The 14,722-nt window shown below is 36.0% G+C and overlaps 1 protein-coding gene across 2 annotated transcripts in view; it reads left to right on the forward strand.

Moving 5' to 3' along the window:
* LOC117174814 overlaps nucleotides 1-9,096 on the forward strand; it is a 70,523-nt gene extending 61,427 nt beyond the window's left edge. For both annotated transcript variants that reach the window (XM_033364194.1, XM_033364195.1), the window contains exons 4-5: nucleotides 3,517-3,623; nucleotides 4,329-9,096. In XM_033364194.1, the coding sequence (XP_033220085.1) occupies nucleotides 3,517-3,623; nucleotides 4,329-4,766 (545 nt within the window). In that variant the 3' untranslated portion in view covers nucleotides 4,767-9,096. The remainder of the gene's footprint in view (nucleotides 1-3,516; nucleotides 3,624-4,328) is intronic.
* Nucleotides 9,097-14,722: the final 5,626 nt, after the last annotated feature.

Raw genomic sequence — 14,722 nt, forward strand, 5'->3', positions numbered from 1 at the left:
CCAAGAGAGAAAAACTAAAAACTTGAAGATACCAAAAAAAAAAAAAAAAAAAAAAAAAAAAAAAAAAAAAAAAAAAAAAAAAAAAAAAAAAAAAAACGTTTTCATCAATATTTCGGTCCCGAAATCTTGGGAACTGCAGGAAATAATAAAACGTCTCGATTAACCATAGCAAATCGCTTTACTTGCTGTAAAGCTGCTGCGTTGAAAGCGATCACCATTATATATTGTAGGGTGAAAAGCAACGCGAAGGAATTTATTCATGGATGCTCTCTCCTTTCTGACCCGTATGGACGAACGGAGGTTGCGGGAAGAGTCTTCTGATCGAAGCCGCCGCGAGATTAGAGGCTGCCAAATGAATTAAAAGCCAATTTTAATCAAAAGCGGACACCGGCTTTTAGGCACGATTACCTTCGATAATAACCGGTGGGAGGGGCCGCCCTCTGCGGATAAGAGACTCGGGGATAAACAAGGGAGAGAGAGAGGTAGAGAAAAGAAGAAAGGGGTAGAGAGAAGAATGGTTCCCATATATTACTTCTGCGTGTTCTCCCAGTACGGGAACCCATTAACCGGACTTAACGGGTTCGCAACTCTTTTGAAATTACAGCAACAGCGATCAATAGTTTGATCATAAAAGGGACACCTTTAACAAGAACTTCATTTTCTATAGCCTAGATCGTCAATTCGTAGAAAATACGAAGTTTTGATTTCAGTGACGTCTATAGGTCTAAAAATAGGAATCATCAATCAATCAAATAATTCTTTTGAGAGCCACTGGTATGTCAGATGTTTGCATCGCGGCATTATGAAAGCTGTAATTCGAAAAGAGAATGAAAGGAAAAAGAGAATGATAAAGAAACTGAGTCAGCGCCGAAGGAGGTTACTCCCTGGCTCTTGTTACGAAGGCGCGTATGGTGACCCTATCATTAACACCTAAACGGACGCTTCGCTTGGTAAACGGGCATCTTTTTTCAACCAGAAGCGTTGGATGTACTAACATTCTCAAGATGTGGACCAAAGGTGCGACAGGTGAAGTCTGGTTTACCAGCCCGACATGATAATCACAGCCCTTACACTACTAGAATAATTAAATTCCAAGCACGATATAGATTTATGAGTTACGTCAGTTATGAACTCCACTACCTTGAAATCTTATTTGTGTACCTTAAAAATCGTAAGCTGCACGATATTTCAAGCTCAGGGTAGTTCACCGATGTGTATTTTAGTGCTGACGACTCAATGTCCGTTGAATGCGAAAAAGAATTTAATAAAAGAAAAATCACGCATATCGCCAGAAAGTTACAATTAAAATCTACCGCAGTTGCATTCCAGCAACTTATAGGGCAATAAAATTTTAAAGCTGATAAGATTGGATTCTACCTCTGCCGCAACGGCTCACTAAAGAACTGAATTAAAAATAAAACCGATTAAAACCAGAAATTGAACTCTATAATGGTACTATATAATCATTTTCTTGATCTTCTTCAAGATATTATACTTTCCATGCAAGTCTTACATTCATATGTATTTGCGCATACTAAGATATGTATCTGCACAGAGGCCACGAAGTTACCAGTCATATAATGCTCCCTGATTAACGTAGAAATGGGCTCGTAAAAAAATTGCACGAACCAAGATAAGATGATCCTAAATTTTGTTTCAAGCATTAACAAAACTGTCTAGTAATATTTTAGGTATCAATTGTGTCACTTTCTTAATGAAAAGAATCTTTGAATTTTTATTGATAATAAATTTCAGACAAGCCATAAATCAATCTATTCCGTAATCGACAATGCAAATCACTTCATTGATAGATTTTACTAATAGACACTTGATTGAGTTATAGCCAGTGTTCCACGTCAGTTCCAATCAATATTAGGATAGGTACTTTCTCTCATACTTCATTTGTGTTACTCAATATAGAATTATTTTTCTTCTACGCTTGAGAATTAAATACCTAAATATAAGAAAGATAGCCAACATTAGAGCAAGAGATATTCATTTTTCTGTTATCCTGCCGAGACTTCCAATGAACAATCGATAAATCTATATCTCTATATGAGGTCTGACCAAATCAAGAACCAAGTTTCTCCAAGGTTTTTAGCAGTATTTGGCCGTTGAAGGACCCCCGCGTGGTTCGTAGGGAATTCCGATGATCGTTTTATCGTTCCTTGAGTTGGTTCGCTTATAGTTTCAAGCTCCAGACGACCTCCCTTCGTGCTTCCAAGTGCCAGCCAAGGGCGCTCTCACGGTGTCTCAATCTTCCTTGGTGGAGAATCTCTCTCTTTTGCTCACAAGCAAGTGAGCTTGAGTAATCGTCGGTCCTCACTGAGGCTTGTTGTCGACTCTCGAAGATGGAAAGAACAGAAGATGAGACGGAGGTGATGGATTCGGGTGGAGGTGCTGACACGACGACGCCGGCGGTGGCGGCGCGAAAACTGATTCTTCTGTTTACTAAAGCTCCTCCTTTACTTTTGTTTAGTATTCTTTTTCGAGAAAGTGCTTTAAATAAGCCGCCACCCTTTCTTTTCTGAACACTCAGAGAATTAGCCTATCAAGATACTCAAGATTTTCCTTCGAGGTGGTCAAGTTGAACATCTTGTCCAGTTTTCTCTTTGGGAAGATCGATTCGAACATATTCTTTCGACCTTCCAGAGATGGCCAGTTTCACCATATAGAGATGACCCTTATACAATCATGGCCTTCCATTTTTTCCATGCATTTTAAGTTGGAATCCGAACTACTGTATTGCAAAATATTTCTTAAAACAGGATGTTTTTAAACTGTTTGAAACTGGATGTTTGTACTTTGAAAAGACACGGAATTCATCATTTTCCGTTCGTCTTCTGGAACAAAGGGCGTCATGTTTCTTAACGCGGGGCATTTCGTAATCGCAGTACGAGAGATGGTACACTATGTGAGTGACCAGTGTGCACTTCGGGGTCGAGGCTCCGACGCTAAGTGGCAAAGCATACACCGGCCCGTCTGTGTCCCCTTCATTAGCACCAACTAGCCGCGCGTCTTTCTTCTTTTCTTAGCCAGGAAAGGTGTAGTAAAGATGAAGAAGAAGCAGAAGAGAGCCTTGCCGAAGTAGGTACAACTCACGTCATAAACCTTGACGAGGCCTCTTCGTAGAAAACCACCTTGCACTCCTACCGCCACACAAGACTCTCCTCACTTCACCTCCTGCTTCCTCCTTTCGAAACAGAAGATCACAATTCGACACAAACTATACATAGAAACAAAAAAGGGGGGGTGTGAGGTAGGGCCTTCACACCAACCTTTCAGTTTTGCGCTTGAAGAGTCCGATAGCTTAGGAGGCTAAACAATCTGAAGAATAAGTAAACACAACTGAATGAATTGTAAAATCTTGTATTTTAAAATCTTGTATTATGCAGCAATTATTGTTATCCCGCAATTGAAACTTGTATAATAGACAGTGTTAGAGAAACCTTATACCTACGTTGTGCAATTGTGAGTTCCACTAATTTAATGAACCAACGTTTTTCTCTGTTGCAGAGTCTTTGACGACACTATCGTGGAATTTAAATAAGCAGATGTATATCTACGCAGAAAAGAGCCATCGATACATTTGCTACAGTGACAAGTGGAAAATAGTAGCTCTGGTAATTATTTACAATTGACAATTTGCTACGTTATAATAAAACATATTCTAATATTATCCTATCCTTTTAGATTTTGCACAGCCTTAATCAGCTGTCTGATTCATCTCATGGCTAGGGCTTTTGTTACATGGGATTCATTTAACCCAACTATAGTGCAAATCTAGTTAAAGAAAATTAGTTCCATTAACTATGAAACCTTACTAATGAGCGAAGCTGCTCACAAACGCTTCAATTTGTATTCACCAGAAACTGTGTATCAATTCCAAAGTATTAACATTTGCATTGGTCATTGACATAAGATAACATTCCGAGTAACATTAACGAAAAGAATCGCGCTTTAAATTTATAGAACGCAATTATGATTCTAAATATTCTAACGAAATATTTCATTTTCTTAACCTAAATACCAACGTGGCTCACAAGAAACTTATTTAAACATTACCTACAAACATGACAAATTGCGCAATTATTGTAATACAGTGTATTCAATTGAACTTCTTGAGTATAATTCTGTTGTCATGATGAAGAAAGTTATCTACATTTTGCCGTAAAGAATATTAACACATTGACGGTTGCAGGAGAACAGCTCTTATGGATAATGATTGTAGATAACAAAGTTCGTTAGTTAGACGACAGACTCACACTGTATGTTACAACACTGTTCAATACTATTTTATCTAATAAATTCTTTTTCATTGTTTTCAGACCAAGAAGCAGAGGAATGACAGATGTAAATTCTACGAAGTGTATCATGATTCGTACCTGAGGTACAAGAGTGTGGTCAATGGTTCCGTATATCTTGGATTTAACAAGGCTGGAAGACCGATCAAGAATGGCCATGGCCGACAGGAGTGTTTTAATTTTATGAAGTTTAATCCAAATTCGGATATTGAAAAACACAACAACATTGTGACGAAGAACATGGGTGTGAGGGAAACTCGAGAACCTTTAAACGTGCAGACGAGGAAGCCATCTTCTAGTCTGAGGGCCACGAAAAATTCCCTGCATGCAGACAGTAGTATGAGTAAGATGGGGTCGAAGCATCGTCATCGGCATTCGAATCGATGGAAGCTACGCAAAGTCGATTCGAGTCCACGGAGACGACACGGGAGTCGTCTTCGCCTCGAGGCGAGCAAGTATTGAGCCGTTTTACGACTCGTGGATCAAGACTGCCTCATCCGTGAGATCCTGAAACCCGCCGAGTTGGTTGCCCATCGACTAAACTCAAGTCCGGTCGGAGTTACGCCTGCCCGAAAAGTCTAGCATCACAATTCAGTGTTCAACACGCGAATTTATAAACATGCAGCGAAAGATTCGAACGCGTTACGTATATCAATCAGATTATAAAGAAAAATTATTATCGGATAAATGTATGCTTTTATACGATTTGTAAACGAATACAAGAGCAATTAACAAATTCTCAAATCAGCTGCTACTTGCTACAATCCCGTAAAAGTTTTTTCGTGTCATGTAGCGCGGTAAGGATAACGGTCGCTGCATGAAAATTGGACTGATACTTAAGAGATATGTATACTGCTTAGAATTGTTAAATTTAGCTTTTTGCACTTGCAGTGAATCTACAAAAGCACAAATGTTCTTATATTGAGTTTGACTAAAAATGACACCAACTGAAACCAAATTCATTTGAACACTTTTTATCTCTTTCATATCAAATAGTATTTTAAGTAACGTTTCGCATTCTAATTTTTTTCCAAACTCATGCATCGATCAAGGTGACTTGCTCGGATTGTACAAGTTAGTACAAGTTCAGTTCGCTCGGCCGATCGCAAGCGACCAATGTATTATATTATGGATCGTTAGTAATCGTTCGATCGTTACTGTCCTTGATTCCTTGATTACTGTGTGTTGAGTCTTTTGTATTTTCTTCATAATCTTATCGTACATTCGACTGACGAGGGCTTCGTGCTCCGGCCAGGTTCTGTCGCTCGTGTCGCCATGTCTGCGCGAAGAGTCACGTGGGCAGCGCGGCGTGTGCGCTGCACCATCGTTATCTCTTATGCGCGTGCGTCTGCGCTATAGAGCTCAAGTCGCGCAAAACTCTCGCTCGCTGTGCTATTACGCCGCCTAAAAATAATGTATCAATGTGTTCGAAAGTGTGCACGTTTACACACCAATTCTACAGTATTCATTTTAAAATCGTCCTTTTCCTTCCCCTTTACAATTTGAAAACGAGATTCAAATTGTACTTTATGACCGTTAATTTCATCCAAACATTGTACATTTTCATGTTCTTATTGTGAAATTGCAGGTTCTTATTCTGCCGATCTTGTTGTCATAAAATCAAATAGCCGATAAACTGTAAACTGGCAGTGTTGCCCGATACATCTTTCACTTCGGCATTTACCATTTGGTAGTTTGGAGAAAAATTAATTCCTTGAAAAACTTATTTAAAACAGGTTTCCGAGTTTTATTAAACGGGAAATGTATGGTCAAAACGATAACCCTACTATTTTATTTTATTTTTTTAGGCACAAGTACGTGTACGTTTTGGTGTGCATACGTTGCATCTTTGATGATGCGTGCCTGAGTGTGTATTAGTGGATACGTGTGAGTGTGTGTAATATATTACTTTACCGCGAATGAATTTAATCCTTAGGACGCTAATCGCAGACTGTATTACTAGGTTAGGTACACATGACGTGATGATGACTCAAGGAAGGGTAATCACATTGTTTCTCAACTTCGCGGATGTTTATCAAATTATGCTGTATGTGAAGTCTTTTGAAAATCAGTCAAATTCGTGAAACAACTTCCGCTTACCCTTCGTCCTCTCTGGGTCGTCATCTAAGGAGCGCCTGCCCCTTTCCCAAAAAGAACCGCTCCCTAGGTAGCTTATTTATTGAAATACTACGAAAACTGACCGTTCACAAAAATATGTACTGCTCTCTGTCCTCTTCTTCCTTTCTTATTCACGATTCTCTTCCGGTTCTTGAACGTGCGAAGCTCGTCATTCTGCCTAGTTTCAGTTTTACAAACTCTTCGTGGCCGAAGCGCACAAAATGAACACGGAGAAAGGTTTTCTTTGAACATTCAAAAGATACTTTGTGAACAAAAAAGCTTTTGTTAAAAATTATAATAATAAATGCATTTAATTAATTTTTAGAAATGGAACAAACTTGAAAAGTCTGAATTAATGAAGGTAAATGATTCAATTAAGGTGGTACATGAGTGATATAATCACGTTATTCGAGGACGGCATATTTTCTTAGTCTCCTAATTGGGGTAACTAAAGAACCCCCGAAATGAATATTTAACGCATAATTTCTTATTTTAATGTATTTGATTGTTTTTAATAAAACAAACTTAAACAATTTGTATTAAGATACATATTGGGCAACAAAGGGTTAAAATTGTTTTTTACATTTCTTTTGACCCAGGAACACTTTCTCTTCCGTGATGAAATTCAAAATAAACGAGGAGGATTATGGTATTTCTAAATCTCATTTGAGCCAAATTCACATCAAATCTAAGTCAAATTTTGGACCCGCGAATCCTGGAATTTGGTTCTCGCAGATGAGAAAAGTATTTCATCAATTTCATTGAGCGAATTTTCGTCTTCATTCGCTTGGTATATATGTACTTTTGTATAGTTTTATTCTTTGTATTCTATTTTTGATTTCTACATCGGTCCTCCTTGTGTTCGCACTTTCACCTGAAATTTGATAATACTCAATACCTAATTGTAATTAGTTAATTTCGTGTTTCGTATAAGTGGCAGTGCGTAGAGGGCTCCCGGAACTGCAATGTTTGTATGTATTAATATTAAAAAGTATAACAAAGTAGAAAGAAAACTGTGCGTACATAAAGTACTACGCCTACCTCCTAAGAACGTGATGTATTTATTTCCCTATTGTTCGTCGACTAGCTTTTAAAACGATCGATTTATTTGTTTTTCAAAATTTTACACTTTCTTGATTCTACTTTATTCCCAGTCAATCGGTCGCACAGTTTTAATTTAGTACCTGCGACAAATAACGAGGAAAGATTTTAAAACTTTCCGTTGGTAGAAAGACGAGCGAATAGCATGCAGCTGACCATAAAAAAAGAAACGTAAAGTCCGACGCTTATAATTTAATAATAGAAAACTAATATAACGTATAATGTAATGTATTGTATTGTAACGGCACCCTCTAAAAGTTAACATACTCATTTTGTATGTGTATAAGCGTAATGTCACTTTTAGTTCCGGCAAAAAGCACTGCGATGAATAAAATCGTATCTGAAGTCATTCTCTCAAAGGCAACCTCTTGATTGTGTACTTATTATTAGTTAAGAACAAATTTTCACGACACTTTTGCCGCAGTGACTTTTGCCCTACATCATTCCATAAACTCACCTGTAAACTCGAAGTCAAGTCATCGCGCCATAAGTTTGCAAAATATCTCAAACAAAAAATTCAATCGTTAGATATCCTTTTTGTAACTCGAAAATTCAATCACAATAATTTTATGTTTCAAATGACCCAATTCATTCTAGAAATGACTTGGCCGCGAGTAGGTTGTCTTTTTTTTCACTTTCGCCACCGCCGAATCAGCGACTCGAGACAAAGCGAACGAGAAAACAAAATGAAGAATCTGACTACCCTAGATAGATAGCATACAATAATAAATGAATATTAAGAAGAAAGGTAAAGTATAAATATTATATATAAATAAATATATGAAAGATGATGTGTATTGTAAGATATTTAATACCGACTTGTTAGAATCACTCGATGATAATGAAGAAGACGATCACGATGAATAATAATGGATTATAATTATTTACGATGATGTCGACAAAGACACACCTACACTATTCGCGTTGTAATATAGAGGTATACATACTCCGTTTATCCATCGATGTGTTGATGTACCCGAGCGAACTATAATCGTAACACAAGAAATACAAGAAAAGGAATCTTTATAGATATAGAAATATTTGCAGCATCTTTTATATTACTTGTATATTTGTAAATTTCCTCTATTCTATAGCTTTTTTTTATGTTGAACTGCAGATTTTTGAGAGACAGATAATTTAAGTACGAAATAAAGAAACGTTTGGAATGATCAATATTTAATTAACGAATAGAGTTCGCTCGGTAGCAACTAGCAATAATGACATTCCGACATAAATCGCATTCATACTGCGGATTCTTACCCGTACAAGAGCGAGAGAGTAAATGAAAGAAAGAAAGAAAAGGTGAAGAAGAATGAAAGCTTGAGAGAGACAAAGAGAAAAAGAACACTGTCAAATACACGCTCATACACTGCTATAATTGTGAGTTAATAATGTCTGTACCTCTACATTCCATATATCTCCTTTTCCATCCGCCCTCACGACTATATTTTCCTATATCAACTGTTTGTCGCATTAATGTTTCTTTTCCGACGAAATAAGAAAAGAGGAAAATGAGATAGTGGATCAATCATGTTCCTATTACATTCGTTGAAAATGCATTTAGTTATTCAACTTCCACCGAAAAATTGACAATAATTAAATACAAGTCTTTTAACACGACATATTTGTTACTTTTTTGAAATTCTCCTCTCAAATAAGTCTTAAAATAGGATTATAAATTGAATAGTATCTTCACTTCATTATCTAATCAATTAAGATTCAGGAAAGACAAGTCCTTGGGAGAGAGTTACATTATAAGTTCGGGGAAATCTTATTTTTTTAAATAAGAATATTTATAATATATTTATGAGTGGGGTGTTGAGAAAAAAAAATATTTCTTCTGTGAAGTATGTAATCAAAGAGATAAACTGATCAAGATAATTAATACACGAGACAAGTAGCTATTTCTGCGAGAGCTTAACATCAATTGAGACTCGTAAAATTATGATTATCAATATGCTGAAGAATTAATTCTTACATAACGATTAGTAAGTTTTGGTATTGAATTTGATATAAATTTTTGATCAGTAACCACTTTTATCAGTTTTGGTGTCTTGAGAAATTAAATAAGTTCGATCTGACAGCTGAGGAATTATGATGAGCGCTGAATTCAAGGATAAAGTGCTGATAAATCTACAAGAATGCAGAAGATTCAAATCCATTGGAGTATCAGTGTAAAAAATTGTTGAAATATTTTCTACTATATCGTGGGAAATATTCCTGAAACCGAAAGGCAAATAGTTTTTCAGAATCAAATTGGTGATTATCCCAAGAATACTGGATTCAACGAATCTATTGATTTATTTCCGAAATAGAAATTTAGTCACAATGGTTAGGATAAAAGATAAATTTTGTAAGTGACAGAAAATTTTTCCTATTGGATGAGAACATTGTTCCAATAAAATTAGAGTTTTACTCTGTCATTTTTATGACTCGATTTTGAAATTTATTTTTTTACGAAATTTGATATTTCATTATTATGGTTCCTTTCGGTATTTTGTCTTGAGTTTGTTTTCTCTGCTCGTTTTGAGAAAAACATCTGATTTTTGTTGTTTTAATTTTTACTTAAATTTTCTATATGATCTGATTTCAGATTTGGAATAAGCGTCCAAAATTCTATGGGCAAAACCTACTGTTGGTGCCAGCACATTTAAATAATTATTGTATGGTCCTGTGTTTTATTGAAACCTTACAAAAGATTGAGTTTCAAATGTAAGTCATTGAAATTTGTAGAATCACAAAAGGGAAGCCCTAAATAGTTAGGAGCCTTAAATTTTAACTTAAATTGAAAGCATAAACAATTCAAGAGTTTATTATTATCAACCGAAAATAACCGCTGAATTGAATTGAATCCACGGCCTGAATTAATTTTTGTTTTTCTTTATTAATCTTTACTTAGATTTAAATTCAAATTTTCTAAACTTTAAATTGAATCATTTTATAAATAAAGCAAGTTTAATCATTCGAAAAATTAATATAATTGTAGGATGTAATTAAAGCTGTTTCTGAATTTTTTGAGAATTACCAGGGGGTGCTAGCTTAGGACCACCATTTTGAGAAATAGGAAGAATCGACCTTTTCACTTTACGCTGCATTGCAACCGCAAAAAACTCCACACTGCTCGGAATGAAATAGAATTGTAGATAGAGTATCGCAGTACCTGAGCAAAGAATTTAAAGCGTCACTAAACCATTTTTATCCTCTGTTTCAGAAAAAAACTCTTGATGTGCCGACTTATGACCATTTTCCCCTATTTTTAAAAAATTTGAAAATTTTCAAAAAATAGAAAGAAATATTTTCCTGATAGTTTAGGAAATCTCATTCAAAGTTTTCACTAGATCAGCGATTCCCAAACTAGTGTCGACGGTCGGCGGCCCGACCGCGATCGGGGGCAGCCACCCCGGGCCGGGCAGTCCCCTAGGGGGGAAGTCAGCCCGGGCCCAGCTCCTCGACAGCCCCCCCCCCCACCCCGCAATGAGGACCTGTTCATTGTTATGAGATTTAAGGCTGTTTCAATAACTAAAATCCTAAAGACATGGCTCAATTCAATTCTAATTATCTGAATCATTTGCCTCACGTAATTTTAAGAAAATGAAAAAAAAGTTGATGAAAATCGGTTAACTTTTCGAGTAATTAAGCATATCTTTAAGTACATGCAAAATTACAAGAACTGTCAACTGGCATTTAAGATATTAACCGATTTTCATCAACTTTCTTTTCATTTGCTTAAAATCAGATTAGGAAATTGATTCAACTGATTAAAATTTAATTTATTAACATTTTAACTCATTTTAATTTTTCTCAACCGGTTCTAATTCTCTCGCATGAAGCATGCAACCTGCCGCATGACCGACAGTCAAGTGGGTTCTATTTGGGTTCTAGTAGAGGGAAAAAATGGTAGGTTGGCAGCCCTGCCCCTCCCTGAAAACTGCAAAAAAAGTTTGGGAATCGCTGCGACTAGTTATATAAAATATATTTAGAAGAGATCTTAGAAATATCTCGCGCCAAGCGCGAGTGTCATCAGGAGCATGTAATCGCCAAAGCCGTAAGTTCTGTGAGAGCCTTCTTTGAAAAAAAATAATTCCAATTTATGACTCTAATTGCTTAGAAGTTTAAATCAACGTTTTCGATTTGAGTTATAATATTTATGATATTTGACAAAATGTAATTAATGTGTACGCATTAAACTTACACAAACAAGCGCGAGGACGTACCCGCGCTCCCTAGGCGCACCCAGCGCCCAATGAGAATGTTGTTTCTTAAAAAAATAGTAGTTTGTTAAGAATTTAAAAAATTTCTTAAAGAAATCGATATGGCTATTTATCAGCTAAAAAACAGGTTGTCAAAACCTAAAGTTTATGGTAATAATATTGTTCGTAATTTTTAAAATTGATATCAATAAGAAGAAATAATGATATTAAGAGGAATCTATATTATCATCAGAGGTAGTTACTATCGATCAGTCTACATGTTATTCCACAATTTGTGAAAAATAGAAATCAAAAGTATTGACCAAGTTAACTCTTAAGTTAAATTTTTTAATTAAATTTTTCTGAAAAAATATCTCACTTCGCTCCATTGCGAATCGAACCACAGAATCTCCGATTATCGGTCGGGTGTTTTTCCAATTAAGCTATTAGAGAGATCGAAAAAAATCCTTTTTTAGGAATATACGCTATCTCAAGCCAGGTTTTACATTTATGATACGAGTGATATGTTATTGTAAAGCTACTTGCACTTAATATTACGGAAAAAACAAAGCCTATTAAAACATGTCTGCATTGTACATTTCTTTATAATATTAAAGATTGACTTTGATCTTTAAAAAGAGGTAACTAAAAAAATTTTTTTCACAAACCAGTTTTAATATTTCGAAGAATAAAATATCTGCGATTCATTTTTATTGTCAGAATACATAAATACTTTCAATAATCGGCCTGCACATCTATCTTTGGAATTCAATAAAATACCATTTTTTTAAATCTTCAAAATAAATAGAAATTGTTGATTCTAGACAAATTTGTATAGAGCCCTAAATTTGTCCCATACGTTGAATTCACGTAACGTAACGGTGGTTTAAAACGCATTAGAGAGGCTTTATGGATAAATGGGGTGTATAGGTTGTATATAGGGTACTCCAATTCCGACCGTTGATTTCATTTTGAAGGGCTCCTCAAATAACATAAAAAATCCTTTCTCCCGACCCCCTCCCACTCTTCGCTTTATCAAGCCGTTCACCCTTGATGGGAGCGGCCTACGCCATCTACGGGATCGGAGGCTTGACGACTAAGCCAACCCTTACCGCTTCCTTCTTAACACGCTCAAGTGTTTGATCTAGAAATCATGTGTCTTGACCAAAGGAAGCTGTTAAATCTAACTCCCTCCTTTTTCCCGCGCGTCTTATGCAACCCTAGTATATTTCATTCACACAGCCGCCCGAATTACGCCGTATCTCCCAGGAATCTTGATTCCAACATTGCATGGCTTTTGTTTTTTATATACTTCCCTCTTCTACTTCGTCCTCCATAAATCCTTGGAGTACCGGAAATATCGTCTTATTGGTCAATAAAGCTTGAATGTACTTCAGTTTCAGAGATTTACATTCTTGTTCAAGGAACTGTGCCTTTAGTAAAAAGAAATATTTTAGGGTGTGTTTAAAATATTCGCAGAAACAAATTTAAATTGAAGCCATTTAGGCTTCGTTTCTTTTTAGTATTTTATATTTGACTATTAGTAACGAAATGTACATTTCTCAAAGCATTTCAATACTTGATGAAATATTAATCCAAGAAGTATATTCTGATTATAATTTAAAAAAAAACGAGTATTGAAGGAATGAAGTATTGAGATCTGGAAGAGGAAGATCTGGGAGGTCTTAACCTCTAATTAAGATCTCTCAATTAGTGTATCTTATCGCGGTTCGCTTATCGCGGTTCAACAGGTTCTCGCATATCTTAAGTCAGAGAAAAAGTTGCATTCTACAAGGAAAGACCGGTAGGTATCGTCCCTTTTGTACTTTTTTCATTACTTACTTATTTATAGGCGTACCTTTCACTTTAATTTGTCTCCACAAATTACTATTTAAATGGTAACCACATTTAAAAAAATTGTGCAATACTCTTGCAACTATTAATGTGAATTTATCTCTGAAAGTTATTTTAACACATTCACGTGGTGCAGGCGACAGAGAGAGGTGAAAGGATAGTTGACGGAGTACATTCACTTTTATGCTTACAATGAAATAACGTTCTATAATGGAAGTCACCACAATGCAGACAATTTGTCCACCAAATTAGGTCCGGATTAGTGTCGGCTCTTTTTAAACGAATTACTCGCTAGAGCGGCTTTCTGTACCGAGAAAAAAGCACTTTCGGCGCAGCGGGCCTTCAAGAGAAAATTTTTGTCGCTACACTCAACGACCCGAGCGTACAGGAAGTTCAGGAAGTAGTGAGGTAAAATACGGTCTCCATGGAGAGAAATGGTCAATGTGGGGTTACACGTTACAATGAGAATGAACCCCTAGTATAGGTTGTACCGTTGTATTCTACAATACGTACATAGCGGATGACCAGCACTATTGTGCCATGCTGGTCTTCTTTTAATTGTCAAAGAATTAAAGGTAAATTTATGTCTGCCCTAGGATAGCCTTACAGTCCATTCTGTATTTGAAATTGGGGAAATTCCAGGACAATATTACGGCGCGTGACCTTCAATGTTTCCGTGTAAGCAAGCACCAGGTGTCCTTTCTCTAGACATTTTACCATCACAGTAAATCGCCAAGATTTTTTAAAACTCAGAGTTAGATAAAAAGTGCTACAGCCAGTTGACAACTACATTTAAATTCTAAAGTCGTGAACGCACTAAAAAACAGAACTACTTTATTAGTTGACACAACTATTTGTCTTGTTGACATACCAAAGTAGTACCTTTTACCCATTTTTTCTGTTTGCGATTGTAACTATCAATGTATACTATGTATAGTATTATGAAGTAGATGTATTTATCAACTGTTTAGAGCGTTTCAATCAACGTGCGCACAAATATTATATCACTGGATAAAGTCGATTTTAGTAAGTTTGGACTAATAAGAAAATAAATATTCAAATTATCTTGATATTGATTTTTTAATCTACAATTCGTCAGTAAAAAATGTTGTTAAAACTAAATACGCGGAAAAATTCAAACGGAATAGTTTTGGA

Source organism: Belonocnema kinseyi, chromosome 6 (assembly GCF_010883055.1).
Source record: "Belonocnema kinseyi isolate 2016_QV_RU_SX_M_011 chromosome 6, B_treatae_v1, whole genome shotgun sequence".
In the NCBI taxonomy this organism is placed as follows: Eukaryota; Metazoa; Arthropoda; class Insecta; order Hymenoptera; family Cynipidae; genus Belonocnema; species Belonocnema kinseyi.